We start from the raw sequence: 21,917 nt of genomic DNA, 5'->3' as shown, positions 1-21,917 counted from the left end.
TGTATGACATGTGTCAACTCCATTCACGCTCTGTTATAACATACGTTCCTGACAGTTTTGAAATGCACTCACTAAAAGTGAATTGAAAACTATTCAAAACTCTTTGTGGGAGGTGATTGACTCTGAAGGGGGAACCCTTCTGTGAAATACTGTTGATTAAGACAGGGCACGGCTATAACGTAGCCTTTCCCAAAGTGCTTTTGGAGAAACCCAGGTTATAAAATCTTCAAGAAAAGGTCTGAAATGAAGTTCGTTTGGGAATGCTGCATCTGGTGTGCAGGGAGATCTCAGCACGACGCACGCACTGTGCAGCCCTGCGGCCAGGAAACTTGTTAACTCCCCACTCAGAGGTGTCAGTCGCGGAACCCTTTCTGCCCAGAGCACCTTTTAACACCCCCTGGAACCAGAGCTCAGGAAAGGCGGTGTGAAATACTGAAGACACCGTAAGTCGTCACGTGCACGATGCATTTATTGAAATTTTACATCGGCTCCCCCGCCCTAGTCTTTACGACAGGGTCCTAAGCTCTCCACTGGGGGTTCAGCGTCTCGCAGAACCTCACTTGTATTTTAGGACTAGTTTTACAGTAAGCTTTGGAGTATTTTCAGACTATTTCTATAAATTGAAGAAATTACTTGGCCGCAGATGAAATTTTTAGCCTAAAAGGTATAAAATTAAGGAATAAGTAAATCATTATATACTTAAACAGTTCCACTGAATTGTTTGAAAGTTTAAAATATGAAAGAAAAGTAAATGATTCAAATGCTGGTGTATAAACAGGATTCATTTACCTCTTGAAGGAAGCCCCTGGCTTACTTAGAAGTCCTCCAGTGTGTTTTACATGACTTGAGTACCTTCTGTGTTCCTGGGGCGTGAGAACCAAACAGCGGCCCCGGGGCAGGGGGTGGGGGGGCGCGGCTCACTGCACGCAGGGTCCAGACTCGGAAAGCGAGAAGTCCAGGGACTTCGTGTCACAGAGTTCTTACTTCGTCCACTTTGTCACCTTGGGGTGAATATTTAAAACTTTTTAAGCAGTGCTCTCTAAAAGTGGAATTAAAGTAGCGACCCTTCCCACCATGAGGTGTTAGGACATACAGCGAGGCGGAGTGCCTGTTTTCCGAAGGCGAGGACCGATGCTGACACGTGCACTGTGCTGTGTGCGATTTTGAGACCTTTTCTGACAGCAGGAGTTAGCTCAGTAATTAATTCAGCAGTAGAAACTGCTGTTCTAGAATTATCCTTAATATACATTTTCCTCATATGTGAATAATTACCCTTGTATATCTTGTCCTAAGTATAACACTTAGGAAATTTAATTTTTAACACCTGATTTAGCTTATTGCCCGGGCTGATTTTCATCAGATTACTTCTATTTTAGTGATATAATTGTTTTTATAATATATGATGGAGCTTTAAAATATACGGTATCTGAGTCACAAGCACTTGTATGTAAATTACTCCTGGGCGTGTACCTTCCCAGAGTACTTGTCTGTGTGCCCTGTGTGTGAGACTGTTTCCTTTTTTATGTTGGACAGCATTACGTGAAGTACAGACTACAAGAGCACATGGTATTTACAGAGTGACAGCCCGCGTCTGCAGTAGGGGTGCGTCCCTTGGAACTTTAGATAAATAGCGTGATAAAAACCGTGATAAAGTTATAAACATGTAACATTCAGTTTTGTATATGCCAATAGCTGAAAAGTTGAGAAGATTGTTATTTAGGAAATTTAGTTTCTGTGATTTTTTTTTTAACAAACATATATGAAGTCACTATTCTGTGTTGAACTCGTATATAAGATGATAATTACTGTCAGTTTGTTACTGTATGTTTTGTTTATCAAAATCAGGTGGCTTTTTCCGTACCACCCCTCTAAGAAATGTTTTTTTTTTTACCCTTCCTAATGTCAGAATCTCTACGTGAGTAAAGTAACCAGGACAGATTTTGGAAGACTAAAACCAGATTTTTAGATTAAAAATCCTACTGCTCATGCTCTTGAAAGAGTTTAGTTTAAACATTTCTTTTCTACAACCTGAGCATCTGGTATTTTCAAATTAGGCACCTTCTAAATTTGACTCATACATTATGGAAATCTGATGGCACGAGGGGTGGATAGACTTGCTTTGATTTTATGAAATATTAATTATAGCTGTGATTAATGATTCAGCATTTCACATCTGGGTTATTCCTGTCATATTTGAAAATTATACTATTAAATACAGTAATATAAACTTAGTGTGGGTGGGGTCATGCTAATTCTCTGGTGTCCCTGAAAAATCAAGTGGGAATTTAACAATATACCAGAAGCTAGCGCCGATCATCTGTGATGTTGACACTTCCTGGCATATTTTCTCCCCTCAAGGATTTTTTTGATGTAAATTAGTACAGTCTCTTCAGGGAGTTGAAGCTATAGAAAGTACTTTCTAGAGGACTGTTGTCTCCAACTAACCAAGATAGACCCTCAGGAGTGGTTTTATCATCCAGCAGAAAAAGAAAAATGGCCGTGGTGCCCCAGTGAAACCATTTGGGTTATTTGACTCCAGAATGCTGTCCCTTACCCCATATCGTTCCTTGACCATCACTGGCGGTCAAACACCGCGCTGAGTACTTACATGTATTTCCTATTTGAAGAAGTGTGTGAGGGGCTTACCCAGCCTTGCATCACTTGAAGGGTTCCACCGTCAGTAAAGGCATAGAACCCAGCATATTTGAGATTAGACGTGCAGTCTCCATGGGTGGTCATCTCACATCCCACAGCTTTCCGACGATGTTACTTACACTGTTTGTACACTGTTACAGCGCTAAGTACAACACACAAAGACAGTAGCGTAGTGAAAAATTTCCAAGAAAAATGTGGACTTAAAGTTAAAGTTGCTCCAAAGCCACTGGAAAATGGTGACAAATTTAGCAGCCCGGACGTTGACCTGAAACTTACCTGTGAAGCAGGTCAGTTATTGTTATTTTAGTTGTCTTGGTTATTTCAGAAAGGAAATTAATAGACCCTCCTAAGCTGGGTAGGGTGTCTTACTACTGTTGTTGGTGTCCTCTTGCATTCCTATTTTTTTAGTAGGTTTAAAAGATGCAACATCTCTGACTTGTGACTGTGGGAAGCTCAAGACTCTGGAGCCTGGAGACAAGAGACCCTCCTCCGGCCGCAGTCCCGGCTGGAGCGGGCGCCCGGGGTCGGCCTGCCAGGCAGTGCGCAGGGAGATTCTGTCTGCACGCGTCCGTCCACTTCATACAAGTGGGGGAGGACTCACTTTGTGTTTGGTTTTCTTCCTCTGTTTTACCTGCTCAGAGCACTTGAGAATTGCTCTCTAGAAACAGGTTCATAGAAATGTTTCTGATACACTATGCAGTTGGGGTTGCCATCCCACCCTCTTGGCCTTTAAATGTGAATTTAAAGTTCCCTAGCCACGGTCAAATAGGATTACCAATCCTTGGGAGGTAACAGCACTTGAAGTTGAGTAGCAGGTGCGTGTTCTCAGTGCAGATGGTCCACGCTGGTTCTTGCTCTCTTCGTGTAGACGGTTTGGTTTCAGTTGTCGGACACGTGCTTCTGCACAGGTGGCTGGTTTGTACGTTGAACAGAGTTGTAGAGGAAGTTAGTGTGGACTCTGGAACTGAATCAGCTTAATTCGTCCCGTGGTTCCCGTGTTAGATCCAGGCCTTAGAGTGCAGCGCTCGGGGAGTCGTTGAAGCGGATCACTGGGCCCCACCCCAGAGGTTCCGACTCAGAAAGCCTGGGCCGGAGCCTGGGGCGTTGCGGTTCTGACCTGGGTCCTGGAGGAGCTGCTGCTACTGCTTCCCCGCCCGCTGCGAGCTGAGCTCGCGGCCCCTGGCCTCGGGAGTGACTTTCACCCGGCAGAGATGTTCTGAGGGCTGCTGCCTCTCATTGTCCCTGCTGCTCAGTTAGCAGTTCTGCTACCGTTATTGAAAACAAGCGAAACAAAACACGCTGCTCCGAGTGCCCCAGCCCCAGGAGGTGAACTTTTACATCCTCATTTCACCAAGAAGTCCTGGTCCTTGGAGCCTCATCTCAGCTCTTCTCACCTGCTTCTGTGTTTATGAAGCGCAAAGCCGCAATCTTTACAGCCTTTTTGCTTTCTCTTTCTTTCTTCCTTTTTTTTTTTTTTTAAACATTCTTTTTCCCCAGATTCTCATAAAGAGGATTCCTGTAAAGAGGCTGCAGAGTGAAGATGATAATAAAACGCAAGCTCTGGTCAGTGCCCAGGCGGGAGCAGGGGCCGCCCCTCCTGTTCTCAGTGACGGGGTGGCCTGATCAGCGCCCACAAGAGGCTGTCCCCCCAAACTGGGAGTTATTAAGACTGTTTGAAATAGGGGAAGACGCTCCTATCAGTAACAAATTGTGTCTTCTTATCCAAGTTAATGATATTGGACAGTCGTGATTTAGCAAGAAAAAATGTCACCAGTATCAACGCTAGCACATCCTTTGAACATGTCTGTTCCTAGTATTAGTGTGGCAGGTTATGTGTAAACTACAAATGAATACACATAGACTGGACGTGAGCCCTCAGGTTTGCTCGGTCAGAAATGCGGGAGACAGTTGTCTTTTTCTGCTTGTTGTAAACTCATTTCCTGGAAAATGTATTTCAGTGATAACCTTTATTGCCAGGTTTTTGCTTTTTTATAAATTCTAACAAAATGGCAAGTTTTCCCCTACTTGTGTTACAATTAAACAGTAACATTCACAGACTTTGTTAGAAAGTAAATTAATAGAAAGAAATCAAATAATGAAAAATAAACATTAGTAGAAAACCTGTTCTTAAGATACAAACTTCATGGTGAGGACTTAAATACTATATAAATGTTAAATATTAGGTAAGTGGTTCAGTTGTAAATACCATAACTCTCACTCATAAGTCTCTTAAGTTTAAAGGCATATTGCTGTATAAATTATGATTCTCTTAAGGGAAATGTTTTATCCTGTTTGTGGAACTCTAAGAAAAATAGTTTGTAACTTTGTTTTTACGAACCTCACTAAATGTAAACTTTTTATAGAGTTATTTAAAAATCCGTTGAAGTTAAGTGTGCTGCTATATATGGTACTAAATTCTCGCTGAACTTACTGTATGACTCTTCAGTCTGAATGGGAGATGGTAGTGTTGAAGCCTTTCAGTAATAACTTGCTGTGCAGCTGTGACTTGAAGAGGGTGCTTCTGAGATGAGGGGGACTCAGGGGACGTGGGAGGTGCGGTGGTCATGCCCCGTCTCGTGGTTTAGCATGTGTGTTTTGTTTGCCACAGGAAGCATATGGAAAGCTACTAGATGTAGAAAAACATCAAAACCAGTTGAAAGCCAAAGGTCTGTTTTCAGAAAAAACTAAAACCAAGTAAGTTCTTTTCTGCATTAAAATATGTGAAAAAATTAACTAGAAAATACCACTTATTATTGGTGTATTTTTAGGCAATACCTAAAGCCTAAAAAATGTGTTCATGTGTCAGCATTAATCATTCAAATTCCAAACAACACTAATTTTGTTTTGTTTTGTTTGGGAGGATATAAATATTAAGGTAATTTTTATGTTATTCCAGATTTATGTATTAAGTGGCACTTAATTATTGTATTTGGCTTTTACGTGTCCTCAGACTTTTTGTGAACGTAGCTTACGTTTGAAAGTTTGTGCTTCCACTTAGCAAGCAGTGCTAGGTTAGAGGTTAGACTTGCCAACCTGAGCGCCCAGTTTTAAGGTTTGGCCTGGTTATTCACGTAGTGCTTCTTGTACAAAAGACCCGAGTCTTTGAACACACCTAGTTTAAGTTGTAAATACTACACCAGCCCTGAGTTTGCATTTCATTACTGTTTTTAGTCCATTGGCAGATTAACTGTGTGGCCGTAACATCTCCTTTAAAGTAAATTGTGAAAAACAAGCACAGTTGTAATTTTTGAGAAATCTGGTGACTTTAATATCAAATGGGTTCCACGAGGCCGTGTTTAACTCTGCAGATGAAACGTTTGCTAGCCTGGGTATCTTTTCTTAAGTAGGTTGAGGAGATGAGACACTGTGTCTCAGAAGTCCTGTCCTGGGCTGAATTTTACAGCCGTGTAATACAAAACTGTGTTTCCCGGTCAGGAGTCCCTGCCGCCACCTGTGGGGTCTTCTGTGACAGGACTGGAGTTACATGGTTAACTGAAGAGAGTGTCTGCGCTGTTTTGACAGAGATCCGATTGGCAGCAGATGGCTGATTAAGGAGGAACTGGAAGAGATGGTAGTGGAAAAACTGTCAGATCAAGATGTGAGTAATTAATCTTTTTAATTTAAGGGGACCTGTGCCGTAGGATTACAGACAGTTGCTGTATTTCGGGCCCTAACAGTCAGGTTCCTCAGAGGCAGGTGTTGCTAAGACAGTTTTCCTTTTAGAACATGTCTAGCTGACCTGTGCCCGGGAGGGCCTGGTGGGCAGCGTGCCCGGTCTCCCGACACCCCTGTGTGGGCGCCCTCGTGTCCTCTCCAGTCTTCCCAGGGGAGCCTGGCCCTGTGGGGGTCAAGCAGGTGACGGTATGGGGGGCCAGCACCGGCTCAGCGGGAAAGGGGCAAAACCTTTCTGCTCCTGGCTTCCCTCCGTGCAGGGGCCCAGGGCCAGCAAGTCCGTCTCAGAATCTGCAGGACCGCCTGTATCAGAGTCACATGGAGTGCTGCTTGCAAAATGTACTTTCCCGAGACGCAGAGCCTGCTCAGAACTCTGCGGCTGTGCCCCGGGAATCCACATTCTCAGCAAGCTCCCCCAGGGCACGCTGCAGCCCAAGAAGATTGTGACCCTGCTGCAGGTCCTAGTCAGATCCTTAGTTTTCTGAATGGTCTGATCAGAGGAAATGGGGTGTTCTAAATTTAGATTCTTTCTGGAAATTTGGAGTGTAGGTGAATCTCACAAATTGTTCCAGGAAAGGTTTCTCTCCCGTGGCACTGGCTGCCATCATCAGCCTTGCCGCTGTGGGGATTTAAGTCACGCCCTTATATCGCTCTTCTCCTCACGTGACGTGTGGGAGGAATTAACGTTTGGGGGGAAGTTGCAGTTTGCTTAACCAGGGTGTCGGGCATTGGTGAGCAGTGGACCTGGAGTTAATTCCTGACGTCCTAACTGCCGAGTCAGTATTGCTGCACTTGGATCAACTGGAACATCTCTCTTTGCTCCTTCATTGAACACATTTCACTGGTATCAAGATGAGGGAGGCAGGGCAGTCAGTGACATCTTGACCATCCCCACTCATGAGTCCCCAGAGGTTCGAAGGCATCACGGCCTGAGTGGCGGGACTGAGAGCAGCCGAGGGAGGACAGAGGCCTGTGAATGGAGGGTGGAGCTCTCCCAGTACCATGGGTGGCCAAGAGCTTCACCTTGACCGAGACAGTCGCCTTCTCTTACTGTAACATCACAGGGAGCAGTAATTGAAGCAGTCCTTTTAATCTTACTGCTGAGATTTTTTTTATATTTCACATTATTAACAGCAGATTTTCACTATAAAGGCAAACAAAGACGAGTATGATTTTTAGGGTTGGCAGTAACACAAATAAGGTTATCAAAAGCTGGGTCTCCCACTCCCTGTTAACGAAGGATCTCAAGTGTTGTTTCCTTTTGCATAAACACTTTAGAGCGATTATTCTGGCTTCTAATGTTAAGGGGTTAATACCAAGTTGTTTACTTTCTAATCACATGTTCAAGAACTATTAAAAAAAATGCACAGAGTAGCAAGGATAATCTATTTCAAGAGGTTGCCCTTTAAGTCAAGTATCTCTTGAATTTTTAAATAGCTTGATTGTTCGGTTTTAAAGGAAATCATAAACATTAAAGTAACACAGCTTGAACAGCTAAAGATATATTTGCCAAATGTATTATGAAATATAATTTAAGAGATACATTTTCTCAAAATCACACTCTCCGCATTTTACTGTACGTAACTTGCTGGAAATTACTTATGAAGCCCCTTCTTGATGCAGTTCTAATAGAGGGGTAGAAATCACACTTGAAGATCATCTAAATAATTTTGGGAAATGAATTTAAATCTCACTCTCATGTACTCATAAGACAGAGAAGTGGATTTTTGTTTGAATGATAAATCTCTTTGTTTCTTGAAAAGGTGAAGCCCTAAAGACACAGGGCTGCATCTGCACGCTGACTTAAAAGCAGCGTGAAGGTGCGGAAGTGTCATCCTGTCAAACTTCATCAAGAAAAGCAACATGGGAAAGATCAAGTATATAAAAATAGAAGAAATTTAGCAAATGCAATTACACTTGCATCTCCTAATGAATTTTTATTGTCTGCAGTACGCACAGTTCATTCGGCTGCTGGAAAGGTTGTTGGCACTGCCGTGCAGGGAGGCCGAGGAAGAGTTCGTGAGCAGGTTCCGCAGGAGCGTGACCGTGCCGTCCAGGAGACAGCTGATGGAGCCGCTGCAGCACACAGAGCAGGGCACGGCCTTCAGCACCGGCGCAGGTACCCGCCGGGGAGCGGGCCACTGGGGAGCGGGCCGCGGGACTCCTGCCCGCTCCTGCTCTCCGCCCTTCGTGTTGTTTGTTTGATTTGCTGCTGCTGGTCAGATGTCCTCATTTTGAAGATTCTGTTGACATTTTTAAAAACTGCCCCTTACAATGTCCCAAGAAGAAATGTGGACACATACCTACACCGTCACGTTCACACTTTTTATTTTCACACATTTATATTAAATCTTTTCATTTTCACATTTTCAACTGGTGGAAACAACGAAATATTTATAATACAGGTGTCTTCCATAAAAGAAAATGTTCGGTGAATCTGCATGTCACGTGCTAAAACTGTGAAACATGAAAACGTTAGACCCTCAACCTGCATCTTCCTTGTGGAAAGACATTTGACATCATGTAACTTGAAAGAATTGACTTATTAAATGATGTATCTGCAGCTCTGAAAACTTAACATCATCCCTTTGTCCTTTTTTCAGCTAATGTTTTCTAAGAGGTATGACCTTCCCTGAGGATTCATTTTATTTCTACCAATTACACTTTATTATACTAGTCATATATTTTAAAAATTACATGATTAGATATATTCTTACTGATTTTAAAAGAAGACTGTGTAAATTGGTTGATTTTTTAAGTAATAAAAATAAGTATGAACTACCTTGTTGAAACTAACTTAAAATCACTGTAGTGTTTCCAGAGTGGAATTGAGAAACGCAATTGTCTGATGAGAAGCTTTATTACATCAGGTCTAGTCTGCCTGTTTCATTTTTGTCTGACTTGTCATACAGCGTTATGTGTTGTTATTCTGGGGAGACACATTTAATGTAGCTTCGCCCGCCTTGGAGCACTGCCCTTGAGGATGTGTAGTAAGAGAGACGTTTTCTGTTTTCAAAGGTAAAAGGAAGAGCGCGAGGGCGGACGTGGTCGTGTATGGAAGCGGAAGCGGGGAGATCCGCGTGAACGGGGTCGACTACCTGTTCTACTTCCCAGTGATGCAGGACAGGTGCGGTCTCTGTTTTGGGTTTGCTTTTGGTTCTTAATACACTTTATAATCATCACGATCAACTGAGGCTTGTGATTTTCTGGTTATATTTGCATGATTATTTCTCTTTGATTACGTATATATTGAGCGAGCAAAAGGACCCTGTCGTTTATGCCCTAAAGGAGGAGCCCCTCAGGCTTTGCGTAGTTCCCACGGCCGGATGCAGCCGCTTTAGTCTGAGCTTCGTACCCATGAGAAATAGACCTTCGTCCTAAGTGGGGATTACAGCCCGGACCCGCCGAGTGCACTTGTCTTGGGTCTCTGGGAGCCCTGCACAAAGGCCTCCTGTTGAGATGTGTTACTTTCCCAGTCGCTGCCGTCGCCATCACCGAAGTTCTGTGTGAGGAGCCCCTCCCTCCCAGTCTTCCTCCTGTTTCTTCTGGTGGTATTTAGGGTCAGAAGGGTTAAAGCCCTTACGATCCCAGTGCTTACTTAAGGAGAGAGGCCCCTGCTAACTTAGTGTCAGCTTCTGGACAGAATAATCACTTCAGGAAAGGTGTGTGTGTTTTATTTCTCTGTGTGTGTCTGTGTCACAAGGTAGCCCCGTCTGACGCCGATTAATGCAAACCTGACTGATCCTGCTGCCTGTCTCAGGGAGACGGGTGGAGGGAACCCTACTTCCCTTACCAAGCCAGAGACTTGGACTTCTGCGTGGGGGCTGATGTGAGCAGTGGCGTTCTGTCTGTAACCTGTCAGTCTGTTTTCAGATGTAACTCCTGATGGTTTAAGAGCAAGTCTCCACACTCCATTGGGGCTTTATCTCACAGTTAATTTGTGTTCTTAGAATTTAGTCTTCTGTTTGACTCAGTGGGTGTTTTCCAAGCATTGTGTGTCCTGTTCTGGGCACTTGAAGACATCTGAGCTACTTAAGATGTGATTTCTATCAACAAGGAACTTCCTGTCTGACTGGGACCTGAGGCTAGTCGGGTTGGGGGCGGGGGCACCCAGAGTGGCTCGCGTCTCTTAAGTGGCTGTGGGCAGCTGGGCAGCCATGCCACCCATGGATCGGCCCCAGCCAGTCGCAGGCGCAGCTCCAGAGCTTCCAGGCCAGCAGGGAGGTGACCGCTGAGCCAGGGGTCCAGTGATCTTGGTTCTAGTTCTGTTTCCAAGCTGTGTGACCTTGGCCACAGCGCTTACAGGTCACTTACCCCACTTACGGGTCACTTCCCGAACGGGAGGCGTTGACCTTGGTGACCTCCAGGGTGCTTGCCTGAGACCGTTTGAAATGCTGACTTACGTTTCCGAGTCCTTTCTTTAGGCTGTTTTTACACAAACAGAGCAAACAGGTAACTGGGAATGTCGCCTGTGCGTTCTTCCTAGCTCACCGAAATTCTGTGTTCGCTCCCTCGCCCCCACACGTTCACCGCTGTGTGCTGGGACTGTGGACACAGAGACTAACAGCCGTTCTAATTCGGAGAGGCCTTTGCTGTGTCACTCAGCCAGTAAGGAAGGCAGCTCTTAACTGATCATCAGTACAAAAGAGATACGTTGCCCACACAGCACTAACCACGTAATAGAGGAGATAAGGTTAGCATTTTACACAGTTACAGAAAAATAAAAGCTGAGCCCGTGATTGGCCAGTGTGCTAAGAACTGGTGCCGTGGGGGTGGCATTCAGAGAAGACAGAAATGAGGGTTTTTTTTTTTAGTCATTTTGTTATGTAACAACAAAACCCAGCTGATTCTTTTAGCTGAGGATGTCATGTGAGATCCCTGAGAGGAGAGGAAACGTGTTCACGCCACGGAGCTGCTTCTGTGCGGCCCCGTCTGCAGTCCGGATCAGAATCGTTGCCGTGTAACCGTTTCAGCTGTGGCCTGTGGGTGCTGTTTTACCTGTATATATGTTAATGCTGTACTCAGTGTGACCAGCGTCCCCCTGTCCAGACGACCTTGACCACCCTGACTCAAGGACTCTGATGTGTCTTGAGTAAATTATAATTTTTTTCTGAATTTCAGCCTATTTCTTTATATATGCATTTGTGAGAGAATCTTAAAATTTCAGGAATTAAAACAGATAAATGTTTAAGCCCCCAAACAAGTAGGCGACCAGAGCTTCTCTCAGTAGTGTCACCTGCGTCACTAACCTCCTGCCCATGTCAGGCGGCGCAGACCTGTGACATGTGCTTATGTCAGTCCCACGGATTCCACCTCGACCGCTCTCCTCACTGGAAGCGGTGGCATCTATCGGTCTCTGAGTTTTCTTTAGCTATTACAATATGGCGATTACTTACAGTTAACTCTTGAACAGTGGAGGCTGGAGGCACCCACCCGGCACGTTGAAATCCGAGTGTGACCTCCCAGTCGGCCCTTGTATGGCAGTTCCTCTGCGTCTGAGGTCCCGCATTCGTGGATCCGACCAGCTGGGTTCCTGTGGTTCTGTCGTACTTACTGTTGGAAAATCCACGTGTAAGTGGACCATGCAGTTCAGACCAGTGTTGTTCAGAGGTCAGTTGGAGTAGTATTTTTGTAACATTCCAATTTTTTATTTGGCTGCTTTGAAACATTTGTTCAAAAAAACATACAGATTTATGTCATTTCTCACTTGTTTTCTGCTGTTGGGGTTGTTTCATTTCCATCGGAAAAACATCCCTGTTGAAATAGTGTGGTTACAATTCCAGTTCAGTCTGCCTTCTGGGGCTTTGTCCCGTCCATGCACATCTGCTGGGGGTTGTCTCACTGGGGTAGTCCAAGGAGGGACACCGCGGGGCCATCTCTCAGTGTCATGGGGTTACAGTAAGCTTTGTTTGGGGTCCAGAAAGCTGCGGCGTCAGACCAGATGAGCATCAGCATAGACTTCTCTAAATAAAAACTCAGAAGAGACATCAAGGCAAAACAGCGAGGTCGGAGAGCTGGCAGAGGTGCTGATGAGCATCGCGCCTGGAAACCCTCGATCGTGAGCAAGAAGAAGCCCCAGGGCCCATCCGTCCGCCCCAGCCTCCGGGCCTCAGCCCTGCCAGCAGCACGTGGGCACTCACTGGCCCCAGAGTGGGGAGGACCTGGTCAGGGTCTTGCGGGGTCAGCCAGCAGGACCCTGCGGTGAGAGTAGTGCAGGAGGCTTGCGTGTTGCAGTGGGAAGACATCCAGGGCGGCGTCAGCAAGTTCAGGATGAGCACGGAGGTCCTACGGATACAGCGTGGACCCAAGTGTCATTTGATAGTTGCTTGGAAAGGCCTTTTTATATCATATTTGATCATGGAATCCAGAGAGCTTGGCTTCATTTGATTAAAGGAGTTTCCCCAGCTTGACGACGACTTTACGCGGTTATTTTGCGCCCTTACGAGATGATGGGCGAGCAGGCAGTGAAGTGGGGGTGCTGCCGAGTCCACGGAGTGTCTGCGTCCCGGGAACGCTGGGTTGCTCCTCCTGGTGGGTTGATCAAGTGTGAACGCTGGTGTGTGAGATAGTTTCTGTAAGTGCTGTGAGTGTGAGCGCAGCGCAGGGTCTGTCCGTGTCGCAGGCTGACCCGCCCCCGTGATGTGCCGCAGGGTGCAGCTGATGTTCCCGTTCCAGTTCCTCGGCCGCCTCGGCGACCACGACGTGACCTGCACGGTGTCGGGCGGCGGGCGGTCGGCGCAGGCTGGGGCCATCCGCCTGGCGCTGGCGAGGGCCCTGTGCAGCTTTGCCACTGAGGACGAGGTCGAGTGGATGAGACAAGGTATGAGCTGCGGGAGGGGGTGGGGGGTCGTCCTCATGTGTTTGTCCTTGATGTCTGTCTGCTTCCTCCGCGTGTGTCACAGATGAATGGTGGGTTTTGCTTCATCTCAGAAATTTGTAATCATTATTTGATTTAATGATGAAACCCTTAAGGTATTTCCAAAGTTATTGGATATTTATTTTTCCATTGCAATTTTCCTCTACTCACTCTGTGACCCTGTTGCCTATTCGTGAGGTCCGGAGTCTGCACAGTGCAAGAAATAATACGCAATTAATGCACCTGTCCGGGCGCCACATTGGCCTCTGTGGTCAGTCAGGGTAGTCTTCCAACTGCCAGCGCAGCCTGAAGGTCCCCCGGCACCTCCAGGTCCTGGAGCCTCTCTGGGCTGGTGAGGTGGTCTCTGTGCCCCGCCCTCCCCTGCACTGCCTGTGGCTCAGCCTCATTAATTTTTTAAGTCTCTTAAAAATCCACTTGCTTATGAACAATTCACCATGTTGCGGGATTCTTATCTAGTCATCAGATATCTTAGCAGGACCTCTCTTAACAGTTCTGCTAGTTTGGGTTTCTGTGCTTATTGAAAAGTAATAAAGCATCATTACTTAGAATTTAGACAGGTCTTGTTTGCATTCTGTCCAAAATACTGTTGTCTTAGCCCCTTAAGTGCAAGCAGGTGTAGAAACCACAGGCACACGGTGAGCACGTGGGGCCGTAAGGACAGAAGAGCACCCAGACACAGCACGTAAGCCCCGCGTGCAGTGAACGGAGAGCCGCGTGAGAGGAAGAGTCAGGGAGAAGCTGCCATCTGTCTACATGCTTGTAAACACGGTTCAGGAGTTTTCCTGTCACGCGTTTTCTGAGGTCGTGATGGCCGCTGCGTGGCCCAGACCGCTCCTGGGCGCCTCCCCGAGGGCCTTATGCTGAGAGCAGCTCGGCAGCCCAGACATCATAGTGGCTCCTGGTGGTGGGGGGAGCGGAAGCTTCTTGTCTGAACTGACTGTAATTGCCTAGAATAAATGACTCGTCCTAGGACCACAGCCCTAGAACTTAGTTTTTAGCTTCTGAAACAAAATACCAAGAGATGTTATTATCACACAAGTCAGAGTAAGGTTTTTTCTCAGATATGTTTGATAAGTATTACGCATTACGTACGTGTGGGCTCACGTGTGCTGTTACCGTGGTGTGTGCGTAATTCTGCATGCCTCGCCATCAGTAAGTGTTCCTTTTCCACCCCTTGTCTCCCGTAAAACCTTCACGTCTGGAATCGGGCGGGGGGGGCAAGTCCCTTGCGGTGAGAAGTGACTGACCACACAAGCACAGCCTTAAGTTGAATGAGTTTCAAGACCAAAAAGGAATCCTAGTTGTCATGGGGTAAGGAGCGCAGACTCAGATGAGGCCCTGGTGTTTGTCTCAGAAGCTGGGAGGGTAACCCAGAGCGGTGAGAGTGGACCGCAGGGCTGGCGCGGAGCCGGTACCCGGCGGTGACCGGCCGCGGTCTCCTCCCCCGGTCCCTCCCCACCCACGGCCCCATCTGTCCGCGCGGCCCACTGCCCTCCTGCTCGGGGCTCATCCGGGCATCTGTGTTTCTGCCGCAGCTGGACTGCTGACCGCCGACCCGCGGGTCAGAGAACGGAAGAAGCCGGGCCAGGAGGGAGCCCGCAGGAAGTTCACCTGGAAGAAGCGCTGAGTATCCCCGCGCGGAGCGCAGCTGGCTCCGGGAGACGCTCCCGGGAGACGCGGGCCCGGGCGTCGGGGGTGTGGGGCAATTCATTCCAAATGCTGCTTTGTAGAGGTTACCTTTTAATAATGTTTTAAAATATTTCCCTTGGTTCTGCTGCTTCATTTCTTAAACTTCTTCAGAAGGTAGTTTTATTAGCACAGCTCATGGAATCGCGCCACATTTGACCTGAAAGGAGCGATCGGCAAACCCTCATTTCATGGATGAGAAGGCCCAGCCCCGAAGACCCGACCTGCCAGAGCCACGTTGCTCATTTGATAACGAAACTAGACGTGCTCCTCCTGGTCCTGTTGTTTCCCCTGGGAGCAGTCTCTCAGAATCGAGGGATAAGGCCGCTTGTTCAGCAGAAGGAAGGAGGGGCGGCGTCTGGGCGGAGCTGGGCGAGCCCGTGGGCCCGGGCTGCCGGGAGTCCGGGTGGCTGCTTGCGGCAGCGGGCCAGGCCGCTCCCCGGCCCCGGCAGCACCATCCTGCTTTCTGCTTCTGTGAGTCGACTTTTTGTTTAAGATTCTGCACACAGGTGATAACCTATGCAGTGTCCACCTTTCTCCGTCGGGCTTATTTCACTTCGCAGAGTACGCCCCAGGCTGCGAACTGGCGGTTACGGGAGCAGGTGGCTCTGAGGATCCAGCTTCGGCGCAGCTGTGAAAGCGTGCGCTGCTTTCCTGAGTTCTGTATGTGTGTAGGGTTTCCTGGGCTGCGTGGTTCCGCTGCCCCCACAAGATGCCCGGGGATCCCTTCCTATGACACTAAGAACCACGAGTCTGAGGAGGGTGTTTTGTCTTTTGCTTTTTTAAGGACAGTGAGTCTGGATGCAGCAGGTGAAGGGGACACTGCGGTGAGAGGGTCTGATCCAGGGGAGCGGGTCCAGGGGGTTGTGTCCTGGGAGGTGGGTGCATGAGTGTTTAACTCACTGGACCTTTCAGACGTGGTAGGTGGTTTTTATTTTGAACCATCTTACGATAAAAGTGGGTGAAAAGCCTCCTGAGGCAGGACGTGGGCTCCCGTGCGACCTCGGGCAGGCTGCCCTCCCTCCGCCGGGACGTCCCGCTTGAGGCGGGGAGCACAGCATCGGTCACTCATGGCACAGGAACCACCGACCCCCTGGGAAGGGCCCTGTCTGTGCTGGTTGTGATCCTCACCGAGAAGCCCCTCCTCAGCCTCTGTCATTGGTTAAACCCAGTGCACAGCGATGCAAGTTTGGGAGAAGGGAGGAGTGGGGGTGACGGTGCGAACAGGCAGTTTCCTCGAAGTAAATGCAGCTCATTGACTCGACTGCCCAGAAAAAGCAGACACGGTGATAGAGGGGGAGAAGTGGGATGTTGCGGACCAAGGGTTTCCCTGCCCGCTGAGACGTCAGGGTGGGATCCAGCCCGGCAGCCCATGGACACGGAGCGTCCCAGCCTCTCACAGAGCAGGGAGGAGGCAGCCAGCGAGGAGGGCCGGCACGTTGTGTTCCACAGGCGTTGAGGTCACGTGCCTCTGTGGGAAGGCTGTGGCACCTTCCCCCAAATCAACAGTCAGGAGCCGTGAAAATAAACACCACCGTCACCATCATCTCACAACAACACTGCCTCTTGGGTGAACAGCTTCGTGGGCTACAGAACATCTTCCTCTTAATCTAAACCTTTTGGTTAAAACACAATAAACTTATGACTAAAACTGAAAGTAATCTTTGATCACTAAGCTGCAGAAACTGTTGAGCTTCAGCACTGAGCAAATCTTGTCAGAATTTTTTCTGTCATTTCTCAGAAAATATAAATGACTACTGAGGTGCAAAATGTGAAAAAAAATGTTCTAAGAGAAGAATTCAAGTCGTGTCACTGTTACTTCAACACCGGCCACTAGCTAGTTAGCTTTTTAAATGAAATAATAAAATTCATATTACATATTTTTAAAAGGAACCATAGGTAGAATTAGGCATTTCATTAGAATTCGAAGACACTTGAAGATCACCATTCATGGAGTGAAGACCTGTATTAACTGCGTTTCTGAAGCTTTGACATCTCAGGGCCTTGCTGTCTGGAGGGCAGCCCCTCCCAGGTGAGCCAGTCCCAGGAGCTGGTCAGCCACGTGCCTGCCGCCTCCCTTCACAGCGCAGAGCAGCCAGGGCAGTGCCCCAACGCCCTCTCCGGGCTCTCACGCCCCAGGCCCCGTCCACCTGCCCTGACCGCCCAGAGCACCAGACAGCTCGTGGCCACCTCATGTCCTGGAGCCAGCCGAAGGTGCTAAACCAGCCGGTCCTGAGCCTGCGCCCTGCTCACCTGCGCTTCCCTCGGAACCCACAGCGAAGGTCCCTCTCACCCTTCCACCTGCCTCCTGACCCACCCTGGCGCTTCCCCGCGTGGCCCTCTCCCTTGGGAACTGCAAGGAACAGACTGTCCTTTGGGCGCAATTGTTCCCCGACCTGTTAGTTGACCAGGCCCTCTGCCTCCCGGGCCCCTCCTGCCGCGGCAGAGCAGAGGGTCGTACAGCAGGGGCGGTCTCCCCCGCCGTGGTAGCGCGCTCTGTTACTTGGATTTCACTCATCACACGCTCGTTTATCAAGTCGTAACTACCCACCAGACTAGTTCCTTCCAGGAAATTTTCTCTAAGGGATGGGAGGAGACCCTTTTTATTAACGTGATCAATTCTTAACTATTCATGAAATCAGTGCTACTTACGCTTTAATGACAGTTAGGGCCACATTTGGATCTTGTGTGAAAACTCCACGAGAATGCCAAACGTGTTCTTTTTTCATTTTCCCAAGACTTGATTGTACTTCTCCTACAAAAGATTGAAACCTCCCCAGGGAGCCAGCCTCACAGTGTGAGGTCTCTGTCCGTGTCAGGAATGAAGGATTCCTGAGACCTTCCCGTAGCGGCCTCCGCAGGGACCCATCCGTCTTCACCGTGGAGCACGCTCTTTCCCTCGGCCCCCGCTATCAGGCTGCACTTTTCTTTTGTAATTTCAGGATTTTGCTTTGAAGTGAGGGGAGGAGGCAGTGGAGGGGGTTTTTTTTTTCATGTTGGTGTTTAATAGAGGAATCAAGGAAGCGGATGACGGCGTGTCAGTCGGTTCTACTCAGCTGTATTGGGACCCTTCCACTTGCAGGTTTCAAAAGCCCCAAACCTGGGCTGTCTCTAAACTGAAAAGGAGGAGCTGTCAGGGGTACCTGACCTACTAGAGGGAGCCGGGGAACCCTCCTGCAGGAAGGGAGCGGCATCTCGGGTCCCCTGAAGCTCAGGTCCCAAATCCACCGTCTCACTGGGTTCTTCCCACAGATGCCAGGAAATGGCTCCTGGGGCCGGGAATTGGCTCTGGGAGCCAGGGTCCTGTTGGAACGAGGGCCGGTCCCCTGGGAGCTGTGGTTGGAGCAGGAGAAGGGACAGTCCCGGGAGACCACAGGGCCAACCTGTGAAGGTGGGAGGTGGCACAGAAAAGGACCTCGTGCCCCAGGGTCAGGCCCGGGTCACTATAGGCCTGTAGAGAGTGGTCTCTTCGCTGCAGATGTTGGGGGTCCCTTACCATGAGTGAATGTTGGCCTCCACCCTCCTCTCCAGGCTCACTCCCCCCGCCTGCAGCCCCCCTGCCAGCCATCCCCATGGCCGACCCCACACGAGCCACCCAGTTACACCTCCGCCCCAGCCGCACAGCCCAGGGTCCCAGGAGGCTGGGGCTTCTGGAAAAGATCTGCACTTCGAATCCCAAATGAAGCTCAGGGGTCAGCCTCCTCTCAGGACGTTTCTGCGGCCAGTACCTGGGGGGAGAGCCCATGTGGGCAGTTTCACGCCGTCCGGTGGCCCTGCCAGTGAAGACTGACTGACGCTCAGAAGCAGATTCTGTGATGTGTGAATCTGAAATTAAAACCAGGAAAGTGAAGGTTTCTTTTCTTGATGAGCCTTCCTGGGCCAGAGTCGTGGGCCTCGCTCTGGGAGGGGGAACTGGGGTGGCTGCCCGCCCAGTTGGCATCCTCACCCGTGTTGTGGTCAGTTGAACTGCAGTAGCCTGATCCCACGTGGAGGGGAAATTTTGAAAGTAAATAGCGAGGTGAAAGGCAAGGAAAGAAGGAAGAATGGGATGTTTTCGTCGATACTCCAGTGATTCTCAGCCGCACACCAGGGTCGCCTGGAAAGCTGAAGACATGAGAGCCCCCGTCCCATCCCCTCCCTGGAGTTTCTTCAGGAGAGTGGGCATCTCTAGCTGAGTTTGCATTTCTAGCCAGTTCCGGTGATGCTGCTGGTCCAAGGACCACGTGCTGGGAAGCACTCGCTCCAGCTCTGGAGTCTTCCCGGAGAGGGACAGCATCCTCACGTCTCAAGTAGAGGGTGACTTAGGGACCGGTTAGCCCAGCTGCTGTGAACCGGATGCCTCCCCGGGAGACGACGTACACGTGCCGGATGGTCAGACCCGGGGCACCAGGCGGTCAGGGGCCAGACTCGGGGTCCCACTGCTGTGCAGCCTCCGACACCCACCCCTGCCCGTGAACAGAGGGCGACGCCGCGGCCCGCGGAGGTGGGGTTACCCTAACTGCTGTGAAAGTGCGCTGAGCTTTTATTCCAGCCTGCGGACGTCGTCGGACATTGCCTGGCGCTCATCCTGAATTGTGCTGAGAGCGTGACTCACTCGAAGTGAAAAAGGCAAACGGTAACCATTTCTCCATCAGAGAACGTTCACTTACTTGTGCCTGGATTCGACTTACGCAGTCTGGTTGCGTCTTCTTATCTGTAGGCAGTGAAATTATTGATAATGTTTTGCTCTCTCCTTTTAGGCGTGGCTTGAACTTTTTAAAGCTCGTTCATAACTTTTATAGCAGAAAATAGTGATTTTTGCTGCGAAGAGTCCAGACTTCTAGCGATGAGTACCCTTGTCTGACCACAAGGTGGAGCAGTTGACAACCAAATGAGCAACTGAATGCCCAGAACGGGGGGAACGCGTGTTGAAATGCACCTTGAAAACACCAGGCGTGCTGGTTGCACTTTTGAATCCACCTACGGCAAATGAGTCTCTCAATTCTCATCTGTTTTTCATGTGCTTTACACTTGAACTTTAATTATTTCACTTGTTAAATCGAGTCCTTTCTATTATATTAGTTTCACGTGTACAACATAACAAGTTGATATTTATATACAGACACGCCACGTTGTATTGTGCTTCGCAGACGCTGCACTTCTTATAAATTGAAGGTTTGTGCCAGTCCTGTGGCAAGGAAAGCTGTCAGCGCCATTTTTCCAGCAGCATTTGCTGTTTTTGTGTCTCTGTGTCACGTTTTGGTAATTCTCGAAGTATCCAACCTTTTCCATCATCATGACGTTTGTTACAGTGATCTGTCATCAGAGATCGTTGATGTCGCTGTACTGTGATTGTTTCGGGCCGTCACGCACGAATCACACCCGCATGAGACAGTGAGCTTCAACCATCAATGTTGTGTGTTCCAACTGCTCCACCGACGGCTGGTCCCCGTCTCTGCCTCCCCTCGGGCCTCCCTGTCCCCTGAGACACAACAGTATTGAAACCAGGCCAGTTAATAGCCCTGCAGTGAATGACCTCTGAGTGTTCAGGTGGAAGGAAGAGCCACACGTCTCTCACCTTAAATCAGTGCTGTGCACCGGCAATTCACGCAGCATTGTCAGCTGCTTGTACTTCAATAACAAATATATATATAAATGAGATTTAAATGGTGAAAAAAAAAGCTAGAAACGATTAAGCTTCGTGAGGAAGGCTGTCGAAAGCCGAGACAGGCTGGGAGCTGGGCCTCTTGTGTCAATTAGCCAAGTCACGGCTGCGAAGGGAAAGTCTTGAAGGAAACTAAAAGTGCTGCTCCAGTGAACACGGGAATGAGACGAAAGTGAAACAGCCTTCTTGCTGATGCGGAGAAAGTGTTAGTGCCTGGAGAGGTCAACCAGCCACAGCGTTCCTTTTAGCCAAAGTCTAATCTGGAGCGAAGTCCCGACTCTCTTCGAGTCCGTGAAGGCTGAGAGGTGAGGAAGCTGAGGAGGAAGAGTGTGAAGGCAGCAGAGGCTGAGGCTGGTTCACGAGGCTCCAGGGGGGACGCCGCCCTCGTGACGTCACAGCGTGGGAGGCGCAGCCGGTGCGGGTGGGGAGGCCGCGGCAGGTTCCCCGGGAGACCCGGCTCAGATCACTCACGGCGGTGGTCGCAGCTGCACAGCAGATTCCCAGTGCAGACGAAGCAGCAGCCTCTGTGGGAAGCCGATGCCACCCAGGACTTCCACAGCCAGAGAGGAGTCAGTGCCCGGCTTCAGGGACTGTGAGGGAAGGAGCTAGTGCAGCTGATGATGTGGAGCTGAAGCCAGTGCTCATTTACCATCCGGAAGTCCTGGGACCCTGAAGAATGAGGCTAAACCTGCTCTGCCTGTGTCTGTAAGTGGAACAGCAGGGCCTGCACGACAGCACATCTGTTTACAACACGGTTACTGGATATTCTTAATCCCACTGTTGAGACCTACTGCCCAGAAACAAAGGTTCCTTCTGCAGCATCACTGCCCCTTGTCAGGGCACCTGGTCCCCCGAGAGCTCTGAGGGGGACGGACAAGGAGGTCCGTGTTGTTCTCATGCCTGGTGACACAGCATCCACTCTGCAGCCCACGGACCCAGGAGTCATTTCGACTTTCAAGCCTCATTATTTAAGGAGTACGTTTCCTAAGGCTGTGGCTGCTGCAGGTGGGGATTCCCCTGATGGATGTGGGCAGAGTCCACTGAAAACCTTCTGGGAAGAGTCACCATTCTAGATCCCGTTTAAGAACATTCCTGATTCATGGGAAGAAGTCAAAATACTCACATTCACAGGAGTTTGGACGAAGTTGACTCCAACTCTCCTGGATGACTTTGAGGGGTTCGAGCCTTCCAGTGGAGGAAGCCACTGCAGACGTGGTGGAAACGTCAAGAGAACTGGAATTCGGCGTGGAGCCTGAAGACGGGACTGTGCCGTTGCGTCTCGGGATGAAACCTGAACAGACGAGGAGCTGCTGCTCATGGATGAGCAAAGAAAGCGGTTTCTTGAAATGGAATCTCCTGGTGGAGATGCTGGGAAGACCGTTG

The 21,917-nt window shown here is 49.0% G+C and overlaps 1 protein-coding gene across 1 annotated transcript in view; it reads left to right on the top strand.

Moving 5' to 3' along the window:
- The window catches only part of MRPS9 (mitochondrial ribosomal protein S9), a 38,869-nt gene extending 23,904 nt beyond the window's left edge, over positions 1 to 14,965 (top strand). The window contains exons 6-11 of the mRNA XM_006173386.3: positions 5,264 to 5,349; positions 6,178 to 6,253; positions 8,278 to 8,446; positions 9,346 to 9,454; positions 12,978 to 13,147; positions 14,740 to 14,965. Coding sequence (XP_006173448.1) covers positions 5,264 to 5,349; positions 6,178 to 6,253; positions 8,278 to 8,446; positions 9,346 to 9,454; positions 12,978 to 13,147; positions 14,740 to 14,831 — 702 coding nt within the window. The 3' untranslated portion in view covers positions 14,832 to 14,965. The remainder of the gene's footprint in view (positions 1 to 5,263; positions 5,350 to 6,177; positions 6,254 to 8,277; positions 8,447 to 9,345; positions 9,455 to 12,977; positions 13,148 to 14,739) is intronic.
- The last annotated feature ends 6,952 nt before the right edge of the window (positions 14,966 to 21,917 follow it).

Source organism: Camelus ferus, chromosome 36 (assembly GCF_009834535.1).
Source record: "Camelus ferus isolate YT-003-E chromosome 36, BCGSAC_Cfer_1.0, whole genome shotgun sequence".
Classification (NCBI taxonomy): Eukaryota; Metazoa; Chordata; class Mammalia; order Artiodactyla; family Camelidae; genus Camelus; species Camelus ferus.
Note: the sequence above shows the minus strand (reverse complement) of the source record. Positions and strands in the feature narration are given on the sequence as shown.